This window comes from Enhydra lutris, unplaced genomic scaffold, assembly GCF_002288905.1.
Source record: "Enhydra lutris kenyoni isolate GAN:26980312 unplaced genomic scaffold, ASM228890v2 scaffoldscaffold36, whole genome shotgun sequence".
NCBI classification, from domain to species: Eukaryota; Metazoa; Chordata; class Mammalia; order Carnivora; family Mustelidae; genus Enhydra; species Enhydra lutris.
In genome coordinates this window covers 7,727,795-7,740,297 of record NW_019154120.1, presented here as the reverse complement: position 1 = coordinate 7,740,297, position 12,503 = coordinate 7,727,795, and the positions used below count along the sequence as shown (strand labels likewise).

General features: G+C 41.3%; 1 protein-coding gene across 3 annotated transcripts in view; it reads left to right on the top strand.

The window, feature by feature from the left end:
- LOC111154286 (suppressor of cytokine signaling 6) overlaps nucleotides 1-12,292 on the top strand; it is a 31,152-nt gene extending 18,860 nt beyond the window's left edge. The window contains exons 2-3 of one of the 3 annotated variants that reach the window (XM_022513791.1): nucleotides 6,188-6,373; nucleotides 6,648-12,292. In XM_022513791.1, the coding sequence (XP_022369499.1) occupies nucleotides 6,769-8,376 (1,608 nt within the window). In that variant the 5' untranslated portion in view covers nucleotides 6,188-6,373; nucleotides 6,648-6,768 and the 3' untranslated portion in view covers nucleotides 8,377-12,292. Of the gene's footprint in view, nucleotides 1-6,039; nucleotides 6,374-6,647 lie in introns of those variants that run through there. The other 2 variants (XM_022513790.1, XM_022513792.1) reach the window with 2 other exon arrangements.
- The last annotated feature ends 211 nt before the right edge of the window (nucleotides 12,293-12,503 follow it).

Here is a 12,503-nt window from a genome sequence, read left to right as displayed (position 1 = left end):
AGCCCCGAGATGAGTCTGTATGTATTTCTACTGTATCATCTGTGTCTGCACACCTTCACACACACACAGACACATGTTTCTCGCATGATGACTAGTGTATTCATAACTGCGGACCCAGAAGGGTTTGCAGCTCTGAGTGTTTCCTGTCAGAGATCATGTTTCAAGTGATTAGCAATTTTTAATGAAGTTGAATGTTAATGTCACTAAAATTACATCACAAAGTGAGGCATTATCAAGAATGGCTTGTAAATGGAAATTAGATATTAATAAAATCTTTGTATGTAGTTGACTCATGTTTGACTCTCTCCAGTGTTCATATGTTGAACCTGAAATTCTCTCAGCCCAACTATTGATGAGAAATGGGAGCGTGTGGTCTACCAGGGGAGGACCTGTAGTTCTCCTAGAGCTACTCAAGTAGTCCCAACTGATTGTTTTAGCATCTGCATTTTTATGAAGAAAGTGTTCATCCATTATTTGGGTAAGGTAATGGGAGACCCTGGGTTTTGTTTTTGCCATCCCAAGTTACAGTCCTAGTGGGTTTGTATATACATGTATTTTGAGGAGGATGATATGTGGGCTCACAACTGGGAAATGCATACTTAAACTAGAACATGTTGATACTTGAAACCTTTTTTTTTAAAGATTTATTTATTTTTAGCGTGGTCGCACATGCACACAGTGGGGGAAGGAGCAAAGAGAGAGGGAAAGAGAGAATCTCAAGCAGATTTTCCGCTGACCACGGAGCCCCGCCTGGCACTCAGTCTTAACAACCCTGAGATCATGACTTGAGCCAAAATCGAGTGTGAGGCCCTTATCTGACTGAGCTACCCAGGCGCCCCGGAAACCTTTTCATTCCTCTGAACACACTTAGAGTCAGACCCAAATACCTTGATGTGCCATCTTATGCCCCACTCCACACCATACACTTGAGGCACCCCTAGATTCTGTTTGCATCTGCAGTTCCTACTTCAGCCCAGAGCTTGCCCCTCCCTCAGTCTGGAAAGTTGTTCTCTCTGCCTCAACCTTCCTTTGCGTGACTGGCATCGGCGTAAATATTGGCTTGTTAGGCCTTGGAGGGGTCTTCAGTGTTTTTGGAACCTAGAGTAGGAACCCCTGGTGTTCTCTGATGGCTTCCTTTCCTTCATGGTATCTCTCACAGTTACTAATTGTCACGTGTCCCTTGGTTTACTTGTTTCCTGTCTGTGCTGCCCAGACAGCCTCTCCCCATATAGTGGCCACCGTGATGGACTGGGCTCTGTGGCTATCAGAGGCTGTTCCTTCGACTGAAGACAGACTTTTTGTGGGTCAAGACTCCTCTGAGGATCTGATGATAGTGATGAAAAGAACAAGGACAGAATGTTTAGTCCAAGTTCAGGGGCATCTCAGAGCCACTAAGACCTGTTTGTGGCTTTCACCCACATCTCTACATGGGGCAGTCAGGGAGCAGCTGGGAAGCAAAGTTAAGAGTCACCATATACTCTCGCCATCTCTTTGTTTGCAGTCTAGTCTGACTGACAGCTTTTAATTGTTGGTCACGTTCAAAGTTTACTGCTTGAGGATACTGTATCACACTGTCTCAGGCCAACCTTTTCCTATCATTTCTTTGACCTCTCTTGGAGCTCACAGATGTCCTCTCTTAGTTTTGTATCCGTTGAGCTTCTCTTAGATCTGATAGAGTATCTTACACATGGCAGGTGGGGGGAAGGACCATAGAGAGCTTTATGAATAACAGCGTATGACAAAAAGGAAGTCCAAAGTGCCTACTGGAAGATTCAGTTACTTCGTACAACTTTTATTTCCTAATGATAGCATAATTCAGTGTATTGATATTGCCGCGGATGCTCAGTTTTCAAAAACAAATTTTTTATTTTTTAGATGTACTGCTGTAACTGGGTGGAAGTAAGTAACGGGGGGGGGTGGCATTTAGTATTTTTACTTCTTTCTCTTAACTAGTATATTTGGTAGCATTTCTTCAGTAGCCTTTACATGATGGAACACAGAACACATGCCATGTGGAAGTATGGGACTGGATTCTGTGTGGTGGATCTTGTCATGATCGGCAGATATTTTCCGTGTGGCCTTTTTAGATAGAATTGCCAGTCCTGCATCATTTGTAATAATGACTTTTGATTTTGTAGATCAATTGCTCCATTTTGATAAGAGGAGATTTAGCCAGTTTTGTACACTATGATTTTCCTATCCCTTCGTTCCTATCATTTACTTAATAGTGAAGGAATATTTATTTGGTATCAAAGATTTTAAACAAATTATAATAAATATGTAGTGGTAGTTCCTGGTTAGGAATAGAAAAATGAATGAGACATGGCCTCTTTCTTCAAGCACTACCATCTGGGGAGTAAGATAGGAATAGAATGCAAGCAGTTCTAGGTCACTGTGTGACATACTATTAAATAAATGCAGGTTGTGTTCGGAGAAGGGAGAGAGAACTCCCTTCTGGAGGGTGATCAGAGCAGATTTCAGGAAGAGGAATATTTTTTTAAGGAATTCTCTGAAAGGTGGACTAGGAAAAATAAAGAGAACTTTTGCCAGGAGGAGGGAATAGCATAACCAGGCACAGAAACAGGAGAACAAAAACCTTTGTTATTAAGATCGAAACTGAGCTAACACTTTATACTACTCCTAGAAAATGAACTGGGCTTGAGCCTGTGGGTCAGATTTTAGGTTGATGTACATGTTTTGGGTTTGAGAGATGTTGAAGTGACAGTCCAGACAGAACATATATAAGCCATTCTGGTTGTTGATATGTTGACCTACCCAGTTCGTGGAGAATTTGCTGATTTTCAAGAATTAATGCAAACATGGGATGCCTGGGTGGCTGAGAGGGTTAAAGAATTAATGCAGACAGTACTTTCTTTGCAACATCCCTGTTACTGGGGTTGAACATGTTTGTTTTGTCTCATGTTTGCATCCTTTAATTTTATGTTTTATAGCTATTGGTAATTAAGTTTTCTTAATCTCTGTGTGAATTGATGCCCAGTTCTTTTATGAACAAAATTGGATTCATTGTGCTAGTGAGCCAGAAAATTATCACGAACACAGGAGGTTTTATTAGTCTTCAGGTCACCATTTCAGCCTGTTAAGACAATTAAATGCAATTTCTACTGGTATGAAGAATTGTACTTTAAAGTTCTCTATGGGGGTGGGGGGGCGCCTGGGTGGCTCAGTGGGTTAATCCTCTGCCTTTGGCTCAGGTCATGATCCCAGGGTCCTGGGATCTAGCCCCACATCGGGCTCCCTGCTCAGCAGGGAATCTGCTTCCCCCTCTCTCTCTGCCTGCCTCTCTATCTGCTTGTGACCTCTCTCTCTCTGTGTCAAATAAAAAAAAAAAAATCTTAAAAAAAAAAAAAAGTTCTCTCTGAAGATGCCTGAGTGGCTTATTCGTTAGGCATCTGCCTCCAGCTCAGGTTGTGATCCCAGGGTCCTGGGATCAAGCCCCACATCGGGCTCCCTGCTCAGTGGGGAGCCTGCCTCTCCCTCTGCCTCTGCCTGCTGCTCCTGTTCATGCTCGCTCTCTATCAAGTAGATAAAAATCTTTAAAAAAAAAAAAGTTCTCTCTGATTAAGAGAAGTTAGTGGATGCTTTGGTATACTTACGTTGTCCTGTTTTTCTTAGCTTCACAAAAGAATTTGACAGATGACATCTCAGTCCCTTTGTGGTATCTTTTGAACAAGTTTTATTATTTTTTTAAAGCTCTTATTTTTTAAAGTAATCTCTACCCCCGACATGGGGCTCAAACTGATGTGAGACCCCAAGATCAAGAGTCACATGCTCTTCCCACTGAGCCAGCCAGGTGCCCGATTTTATTCTTTATCCTTTTTTGTGCCTTAAGACATTTTATTCCTATTTTTAGTATATGTGCTGCCAAAGCGAGCACTTAGACATTTTATTCCTATCTCAAAGTCTTAAAGATATTTTATATTTTGTTCCAACTAAAATGAGATTTTCACTGTTAGATCTTTAATCTGCTCATAATTTATTTCCACTGCTGGTGTGAGGTATGGAATCCAGTTTTCTCGTTTTTCCAGATGTATAACCAGTTGTCTTCGTGCTGAGGACTGAATTGTGTCCTTTGCCATCGGTTTGCCTTCTGTCATGTGCCCTGTTTCCATGTATGCATGGACCTGCTTCTGTGTGTGATAGTGTTTATTTGCAAAGATTTCTCCAGATATTTCCATGGCACATTCATATGTAGTATCACAACATTACTTTATGTTACTCTGGAGTGGTATTTAGTTGGAGCAGAATGTATGACTGACTTTCAGGCATTTTTAAAACTTCATACTGTCATGAAGGATGTGCACATGCAGCGTACAGATTTTCATGGAGCTACATACACTTGCCTTCCTAAAATATTTCTGTAGCAAGGCAAGTTGATATGATAATTACTATGGAAATTCTAAGTGTGGTAGGTTTTGTGACATCATTGGTTGATGACCCCTGGAGCGGTTGCATAGTTGGGGGTGCAGGGTGTCACGGTCCTGGCCCAGGACTTGCTCATCCACAAGCCCATGAGATTGGGCTCATCTGATGCAAATACACAATATTGATTTTTACCAGAAAGCCACTTTGTACATTTTTACTTACTATTTATTATTTCTATGATACACAGGATATCGGCTCCTTTCTGTTGTTCTTTTTTCTTGTTGACCTTTTAAAATTTCAACATAATTTACACGTATTGTGTAAGAGAAGAGCTTATTTTACTTAACTTGTGTTTCATATCTGCTTCTTTCTAGTGGTTGTAATTCATCTTTATCGTATAGCAACAAAATCTCTAAATTCTGCTGCGTGGCGGTGTTATACTTAGAGATGTACCTATCACAACCACAGTTGGATTATTATTATTATCAGAAAAGATTACATGTTGGAATTTGTCTTTGGCTACAAAACCTATGTGGTCTACTCAGAAGGAGTGACTTGCCAACTAAAGTATATTGTTACACTCTCCATTTCATGTTTATGAGTGGTCATATTTTTGTTAAATTAATATTGTTAATAATTTAAATATTACATGTTTATGCTTAGGTGGAAGATAATGGTACTTGGATAGTGAGTTCATCTACTAGACAACTTAGTATGTTTAAAAGTAACTGGCCCTCCAAGTACATATATGCATTTTAATTTTACAAATTTCTCGAAAACATAGTACATGACAGTAAGACTTTTTAAAATTGCTTTTTCCTTTATGGAGATGATATTGCTGATCCCCTGATAGATTGTCTGATATGAATGGCTTTTATTAAAAATGATTTCATTCAGATTCTATGCACACAGTAACCAAATCCTGTCTATCTGTAAACGTTTGTAAGATGTCTCTCCTCTTAGTTCCCTTTGTGTTATCATCAGTATATTACTAATAGATTTGTCTTAAAAATTGTCCATTCATACATACATTCATACATCTCTCTGTGCTACTAGATTATGAGGCCATAAACGATTTAATAATCTGTGTATGACCATACAGTGCTGGGTGTGTAGCAGGGACTTAGCAAATGCATAGTGAATTTGTGAATGTCATCAAGCTTAGAGCTTTTTTTCTTTTGCCAACAAACAGAGTGGTGCTAAACTGATGGGTGGGGAGAATCTTGCTCTTAGTTTTATTAGCATTTTGCTCAAGTCAAGCTAATCATCTTATTTTAGGATATTATACTTTGATGGTTGCAGAAACTGCAGAGCTTGGACAGAGAGGAAATAAAACATGTGTAGCTTAAAACAGAATGTCTTTGCAAGGCAGGTACTACTGTTACCAGTATCACTTCTGGGGCCCAAAATTTTCCCTATAAAATTATATTCAGAAGGTCTTTACAGAGTTAAAATCCTGTCTTTTCTATGATGGAATGTTTTATACGATAGTTTAGAAAACATATTTTTGGATACAAAAGTAAAAATTTGCCGGGGCGGGGTGGGGGGAGGAGAAGGAGGAGAAGAGGAGGAAGAAATAATCATTCTGGAAATATGCTTCATAATCTTCTTCGAAATAGACCGACACTTAGACCTGCGTGGCTTCCGCCGCGTGTGCCCCAGAGTGAGCGGGGCTCAGGCTGTGCTGGGCGCCAGGAAGCTGAGGTGCAGGAGCCTTCTTGGGGAACTCGCGGCATGCGGGGACATCTCCAGACTTTCTGCAGGTTCTCGCGGATGATAGGATTCTTTTTATGTGTCCCTACAGATGATTAAATATTTGAAAGTGTGTATAAACTATTGAGGAATCAGCCAGGCTTGTTACTCTGCCAGTTGGACCTGGTGTCATCGTCACTGAGCCTGTGCTGCTGGGGACGCAGGGGACAGCAGCCGAGCGTCGCTCCGGCAGAGCGTTGTTAGGAAAGGCGGGAACCTGGACTCTCTCAAAAGCGAGGTGCGGAAAGGAGAGAGGAAGAGTAGGGTTTGTTCTTGAGGCATCCCGAGGTGTTTGTCAGACGCGGACCCGCCGGAGGACCGCGGGCTCTTCCGGGGGCGGGGGGCGCGGGGGGGGGGGGGGGGGGGCGCCCCGCGCAGACGGCGCCGACCTTGCTGCCGCCACACGCGCGGCGTCCTCCAGAAGCTAAAGGCTTGAAACAGTAAAATAAAACGTTTGTGGAAATACTCCGTAATGAGACTTTTTTTTTAAATTTTACGTTTTATTCTTCTAGAGGACGGCTCCGGAGGGTCTGCGAGGCCGGACGAGTCCGTAGATGCGGCATCGCGGCCTCTCCGGATGTGTGAGGAGAGCTTTGCGGAGAGCCGGTGAGCCTCGTGCGGGAGCGAGTCACCATGAAGAAGATCAGCCTCAAGACCTTCCGGAAGTCGTTCAACCTGAGCAAGAGTAAGGAGGAGACGGATTTCATGGTGGTGCAGCAGCCGGCGCTCGCCGGCGACTTCGGGAAGGACGAGCCCTTGTTCGGCGGCTGCTACGGGAAGGAGCTGGCGGGCTGCGACCTGAGCGGCGACGACGAGAAGGGCGGGAAGGGCCGCTCCAAGAGCGAGAGCCTCATGGGTACGTTGAAACGGCGGCTGTCGGCGAAGCAGAAGCAGAAGGGCAAGGGCGGCGCGGCGTCCGGCGGCTCGGCCGACGAGGACACCTTCTCCTCCTCGTCGGCGCCGCTGGTCTTCAAGGACGTGCGCGCGCAGCGGCCCATCCGCTCCACGTCGCTCCGCAGCCACCACTACAGCCCCACGCCGTGGCCCCTGCGGCCCACCAACTCGGAGGAGACGTGCATCAAGATGGAGGTGAGGGTCAAGGCCTTGGTTCACACGTCCAGCCCGAGCCCGGCCCTGAACGGCGTGCGGAAGGATTTTCACGACCTGCAGTCGGAGACCGTGTGCCCGGAGCAGAGCAGCTCCCTCAAGGGTTCCGAGTCCCAGCACGGGGACCTGCACCTGCACCTCGAGGAACACGTGCCTGTCGTTATCGGACTTGTGCCTCAGGACTACATTCAGTACACCGTGCCTTTAGACGAGGGGATGTACCCGCTGGAGGGGCCGCGCGGCTACTGTCTGGACACCTCTTCGCCCATGGAGGTCTCCGCGGTCCCTCCGCAGGTGGGAGGCGGCTCCTTCGCCGAAGACGGGAATCAGGTAGACCAGGACCTCGTGGTGGCCCCGGAGATCTTCGTGGACCAGGCGGTGAACGGCCTGTTGATCGGCACCACCGGAGTCATGCTGCAGAGCCCCCGAGCCGGTCACGACGACGCCCCCCCACTCTCACCGTTGCTACCTCCGATGCAGACCAATCCAGTCCAAAGGAACTTCGGTGCGCTCGCCGGCACAGACGCCCACGTGGCCGAAAGCGTGCGCTGCCATTTGAATTTTGACCCGAACTCCGCCCCTGGGGTGGCGAGAGTGTATGACTCGGTGCAGAGCAGCGGGCCCATGGTTGTGACGAGCCTTACAGAGGAGCTGAAAAAACTGGCGAAACAAGGATGGTACTGGGGACCCATCACGCGCTGGGAGGCAGAAGGGAAGTTGGCGAATGTGCCAGATGGCTCTTTCCTTGTTCGGGACAGTTCTGACGACCGTTACCTTTTGAGCTTGAGCTTCCGCTCCCATGGCAAAACACTTCACACGAGAATCGAACACTCCAATGGTAGGTTTAGCTTTTATGAACAGCCGGACGTAGAAGGACATACGTCCATCGTTGATCTAATTGAGCATTCAATCAGGGACTCTGAAAATGGAGCTTTTTGTTATTCAAGGTCTCGGTTGCCTGGATCTGCAACTTACCCGGTCAGACTGACCAATCCCGTGTCACGGTTCATGCAGGTGCGTTCTTTGCAGTACCTGTGTCGTTTTGTTATACGTCAGTATACTAGGATAGACTTGATTCAGAAACTGCCTTTGCCAAACAAAATGAAGGATTACTTACAGGAGAAGCACTACTGAAAGATTACGAGAACCCTGCATCTTGCACTTTGGGAATAAGAAAAAGAGATTGAAATACAGTTTACAAACTTACATTGCTATCAAAATCTTTTGCTGCCATACTATTTCAGTTTTATGTGTAAAAGTAATCAATTTGTTCAGGGGTGGGGAAGTGTCAGCAAGGTGTCTTGGGTTTATTTTGGTTCTTTAAAAAGGGAAGTCTTGCGGTTTTGGAAGTGTGAATTATCTTTCATAAATGTGCAGAATAATCACAATGTGAATGATCAGATTCTCCTTAACCACCCCCCCCAGTCCTTTGCTGCTATCCACTGTGATTTTTATGCATTAAAAGCACATTTCATGTGTATTCAACCCTAAGTAAAGTTGAATGAAACTTACAGAATGAATATTGTTATGTCTCTTTAAATGGCCCGTTTTCAAAGATCGTGTTGAATAAACATATCCATATGAAAAAACGCAGAATTTACACATACACTGAAAATGATTTTTAATCTCGTACTTCAGAAGGATTTATTTAGAACTATGATTTGACATAATCTTGGGTATTGGAATGCAGATCTGCAACATAACTTCTACAACACTTATTTCCAAATTGTTTTTGAGGTTGTGCTGTTTTTTGGTTGTGAAAAGTTGAATTTTTCTGTTGCCTTCATTTTCATCTTGTGGTTTGTCTATTTTAATAAATGGCCTTACATGAAAAAAAAATCATAAAGAAGTGTATACCACCAATTTAGAAATTGTTGCCTTTTCTGTCATTAAGCTCTGGTACAAATTGGAATAACATAAGAAGACCTATGGGACTAGAACTATTATTGAAGAGATACTAGATGATCATAGTTTCCTGTGATAGTAATTTTGTTGTGTTAATTATACTTTCCTTTGGTAAAGTGTTTTATCTGTGATTTCCTTAGCTTAGCCAACATTTTCTTTGGGCGAACTTGATGTAGAACAGACCTTCGTAAAGGACTAGATTCTCTTGCGACATTTAAGTTTATATAAAGTTTTAAGTTGATTTGAGTAGAAAACCTTGTTTTAGATTTGGGTTTATATTCTTCTTTTATGTAGTCACTGTTAAGATGTGCTAGATTTGACCCTTCCTTCTCTCCACCAAACAAAACCAAAAAACCTGATGACTTTAGTTGAAAAATTGTGGAACTTGTGGAGCCTCCTGTAAGAAGAATATTAAAACCATATCAGGTATATGGAAGTCTTGTTGCCCATCGTATATACTGCAATTTAAAAATTGGTTTTTTTGTTTTGTCTTGTTTTAAATTTAGCTAAATCTTAAGTAAATTGGCAGCCAGCATTAGTTGTTTTATCTCTGATTCAGTCGCTTGGGTTGGGGCACAGAAAGGAGTGTGTTATCCCCAGTACTTTGATTATTTTGAAATTCAGTGTTTATTCGCTTCAGTGAGTGTTTTGGAAGCACCCCATCTAGAAAATGTTTCCACCTCTGATGAAACATATAATTTAAGACATTTCTTCCTTTGCCACTCAGTTTTCCTATCTCTTACCCCTCAATTAAAAGTAAGAGTAAAGGTCTTAGATCACCCTTAATGGCTTTGTCATTCAGACACGCCAGTGTCCCTGTTTTTTGTTGCTGTTGTTGTTTCTGTTTTTTAGGGTCAGAACTGAGAAATACCAAGAAAAGGCACAATAATACCGTGTTATGGTATTTTGACTTAAAGGGGGAAAGGTACTTAATTTCGGTGGAATGTTGATTGTACCTTGTCGCAAAGACTCCTCTTTCATTTTCTGATACATTTTCACCTAGTAAGATGGAATATGGAGTATACTGTAATAATATAATTTAAGTGTTCACTATAAGCTATTTGGATTAAGAACTATAACAGAGTTGTAAACTTATCAAATTAATGCAAGACATTTAAACTATTTTTTTGCAAAACTATTTATTTTTAAACAATTTAAAATATATCTAGGGTGAGTTAAAAGTCCCTGTGCATCTATATTAGATGGCAGGTATTGTCACAGAGTCACTGTGTATTAATAATAAATGTTGAAATGGCTTCTCCGTGTTTCTAGAAGCATTTACATGTACTCTTTGTGAGATCATGGTGCACAGAGGTCTTTGGACTGCCCTGAACCCTGTCTTGTCATGTGGGCAAAGCCTGCCCCCCATGTTTTCCTCATGATACCACGTGTTCAAGATCTAGCTATTTAGTTTCAAGTTAAGATTAGTTTGATTTTCATCTAAATGTTTTTAAAATTGTATTTTGTGTTTTATGGAGGGCAAGTCTTGATGCTGTTCTAATTCAGAAAGCCAGTTTTTTATGTGCTTGTGTGTAGTCGTAATATAAAATATTTCAAGGTGAAATTCCCTATTCTAATCCAGTTTGAAATTGCTACGGTCTGATAGTGTACTGATAAAAATAAAAGTATTTGCCAAGAAATTATTTACCAACAAAGGAGTATTGGAATATTTTCTGCTTTTGTGTAGAGAGAACCATTTGGCATAGGCAGCACAACATAATGTGAGAGACTGGCTTTATAGGATCCTAAAATAAAATAGTCTTTAAAAATGGAAAGGAGAAAAGAGAGAAATCTCTGTCCTGTGGTTTGGCTTAGATACCATTTGGGTAAATTTCTGGATTCTACTGAATGGCAGTTTAGATGGCGCGGGAAAAACCTATAAGTGATTTTCAAAATATGTGCTTCTAAAAAATATGAGCTCAAGGCAAGAAAGAGAAAATACAGGAAAGCTGTATCCTTTTGTCATAGTAAATGAATCAGAGTCTTTTTTTTAATCGAACATTTCGTCACAAAACACGATGGAGGCCAGAAGCTAATTCTAGGCTTACTAGGACACTATTAGGCATTTTTATAAATAATAAGAAAGCATAGAAAGTACTTGAAAAATATCTCACTCTTTCTCTTTCTAAGGAAAACTGTTCTCTTTCTACTTGGTGCAATAATCTGAAAATCTAGAAGGTCAAAAACATATCACAGGAAATGATCATAGAACTAAGAATAGTTTTTAAGGAAACCGGCTACAAGGGTAACCATCTTGCTGTTGAAGAAAATCGTGTGCCAAAAGACAAAAATCATTGGCATATAGGAAATAAACACAAAGTATACATTATAATTTCTGAGCCAGTATTAATGAAACAGGATAAAAATTACTAAAATCTTAAATAGGTTATACGCAGTGCCCCTGCTAGTGCTACAAATCTAAATATCTTAACAATGCTTTCAGAAATGCCAGTTTTAATCATTGTACATTTCACATTATATATGAGAGATAATTTGTTTCATGAATGATTCAGAATAATATATATTAAATCCTAATGGCTTGTCATTGAATGTGAAGTCAATTTGAAAATGAAATCACACTACCAGCAATAGACAGTTTTGTTGAAAACTCTAATAAGGAGCAGTTACCAGCTCCATAAATAACTTTAAAGTTCCAAAATAAAGTATTGGTACGTTAGTAATCACAAATTTGGTTCCTTTTGCTACTTTTAAAAATCCTATTAAGGGTCTTTTTAATAAACATTCTTTTTATTGATCAGTCATAATATGGTGAATGTGTAGTTGCTGTTTCTGAAAAGTGATCTAAACTCTACATCCAGAGATGATGAAAAATTCTTATAGAATTTTGTAATAAGTATACATGTTGGATTAAAGAAATTTTATAGTCGTTGGAGTGCCATGAAATTAATACTTGCAATCCAGATTGCTGTAGTTTACACTTTTTCTGTATGTTTCAAATCAGGTGTGTACCATTTGTACTGAGAACACCACAGAATGAATTATCCAAAGTCCATTGATTTTAATATGTGTTTTGGTTTGTAAACAAATTATAGTAATTTCTTGCACATTTTTGGAAATTAATTGTATAAGAATTTATGTATCTGCTTCTAGATACAGTGTGTAAATAAAAATTTCGTTCACAAGATCTGCCTTGTAGTCTACTTAATAACCTGGATACAGAGTCTGAAGTTTAATTAAATCAGGTTAACTAGTTAGTTTCTGGGTGCCCCATAAGCTGGGCAGAGACTGGAGGGTAGGGACCAGCAAAATTAGTAAAAAAAAAATTAGGAAAAAGTGAAATAGCTTGCTCGTGGGAGACATGAAATGAATTAGTAATCAGCTAATGTTAATTACTG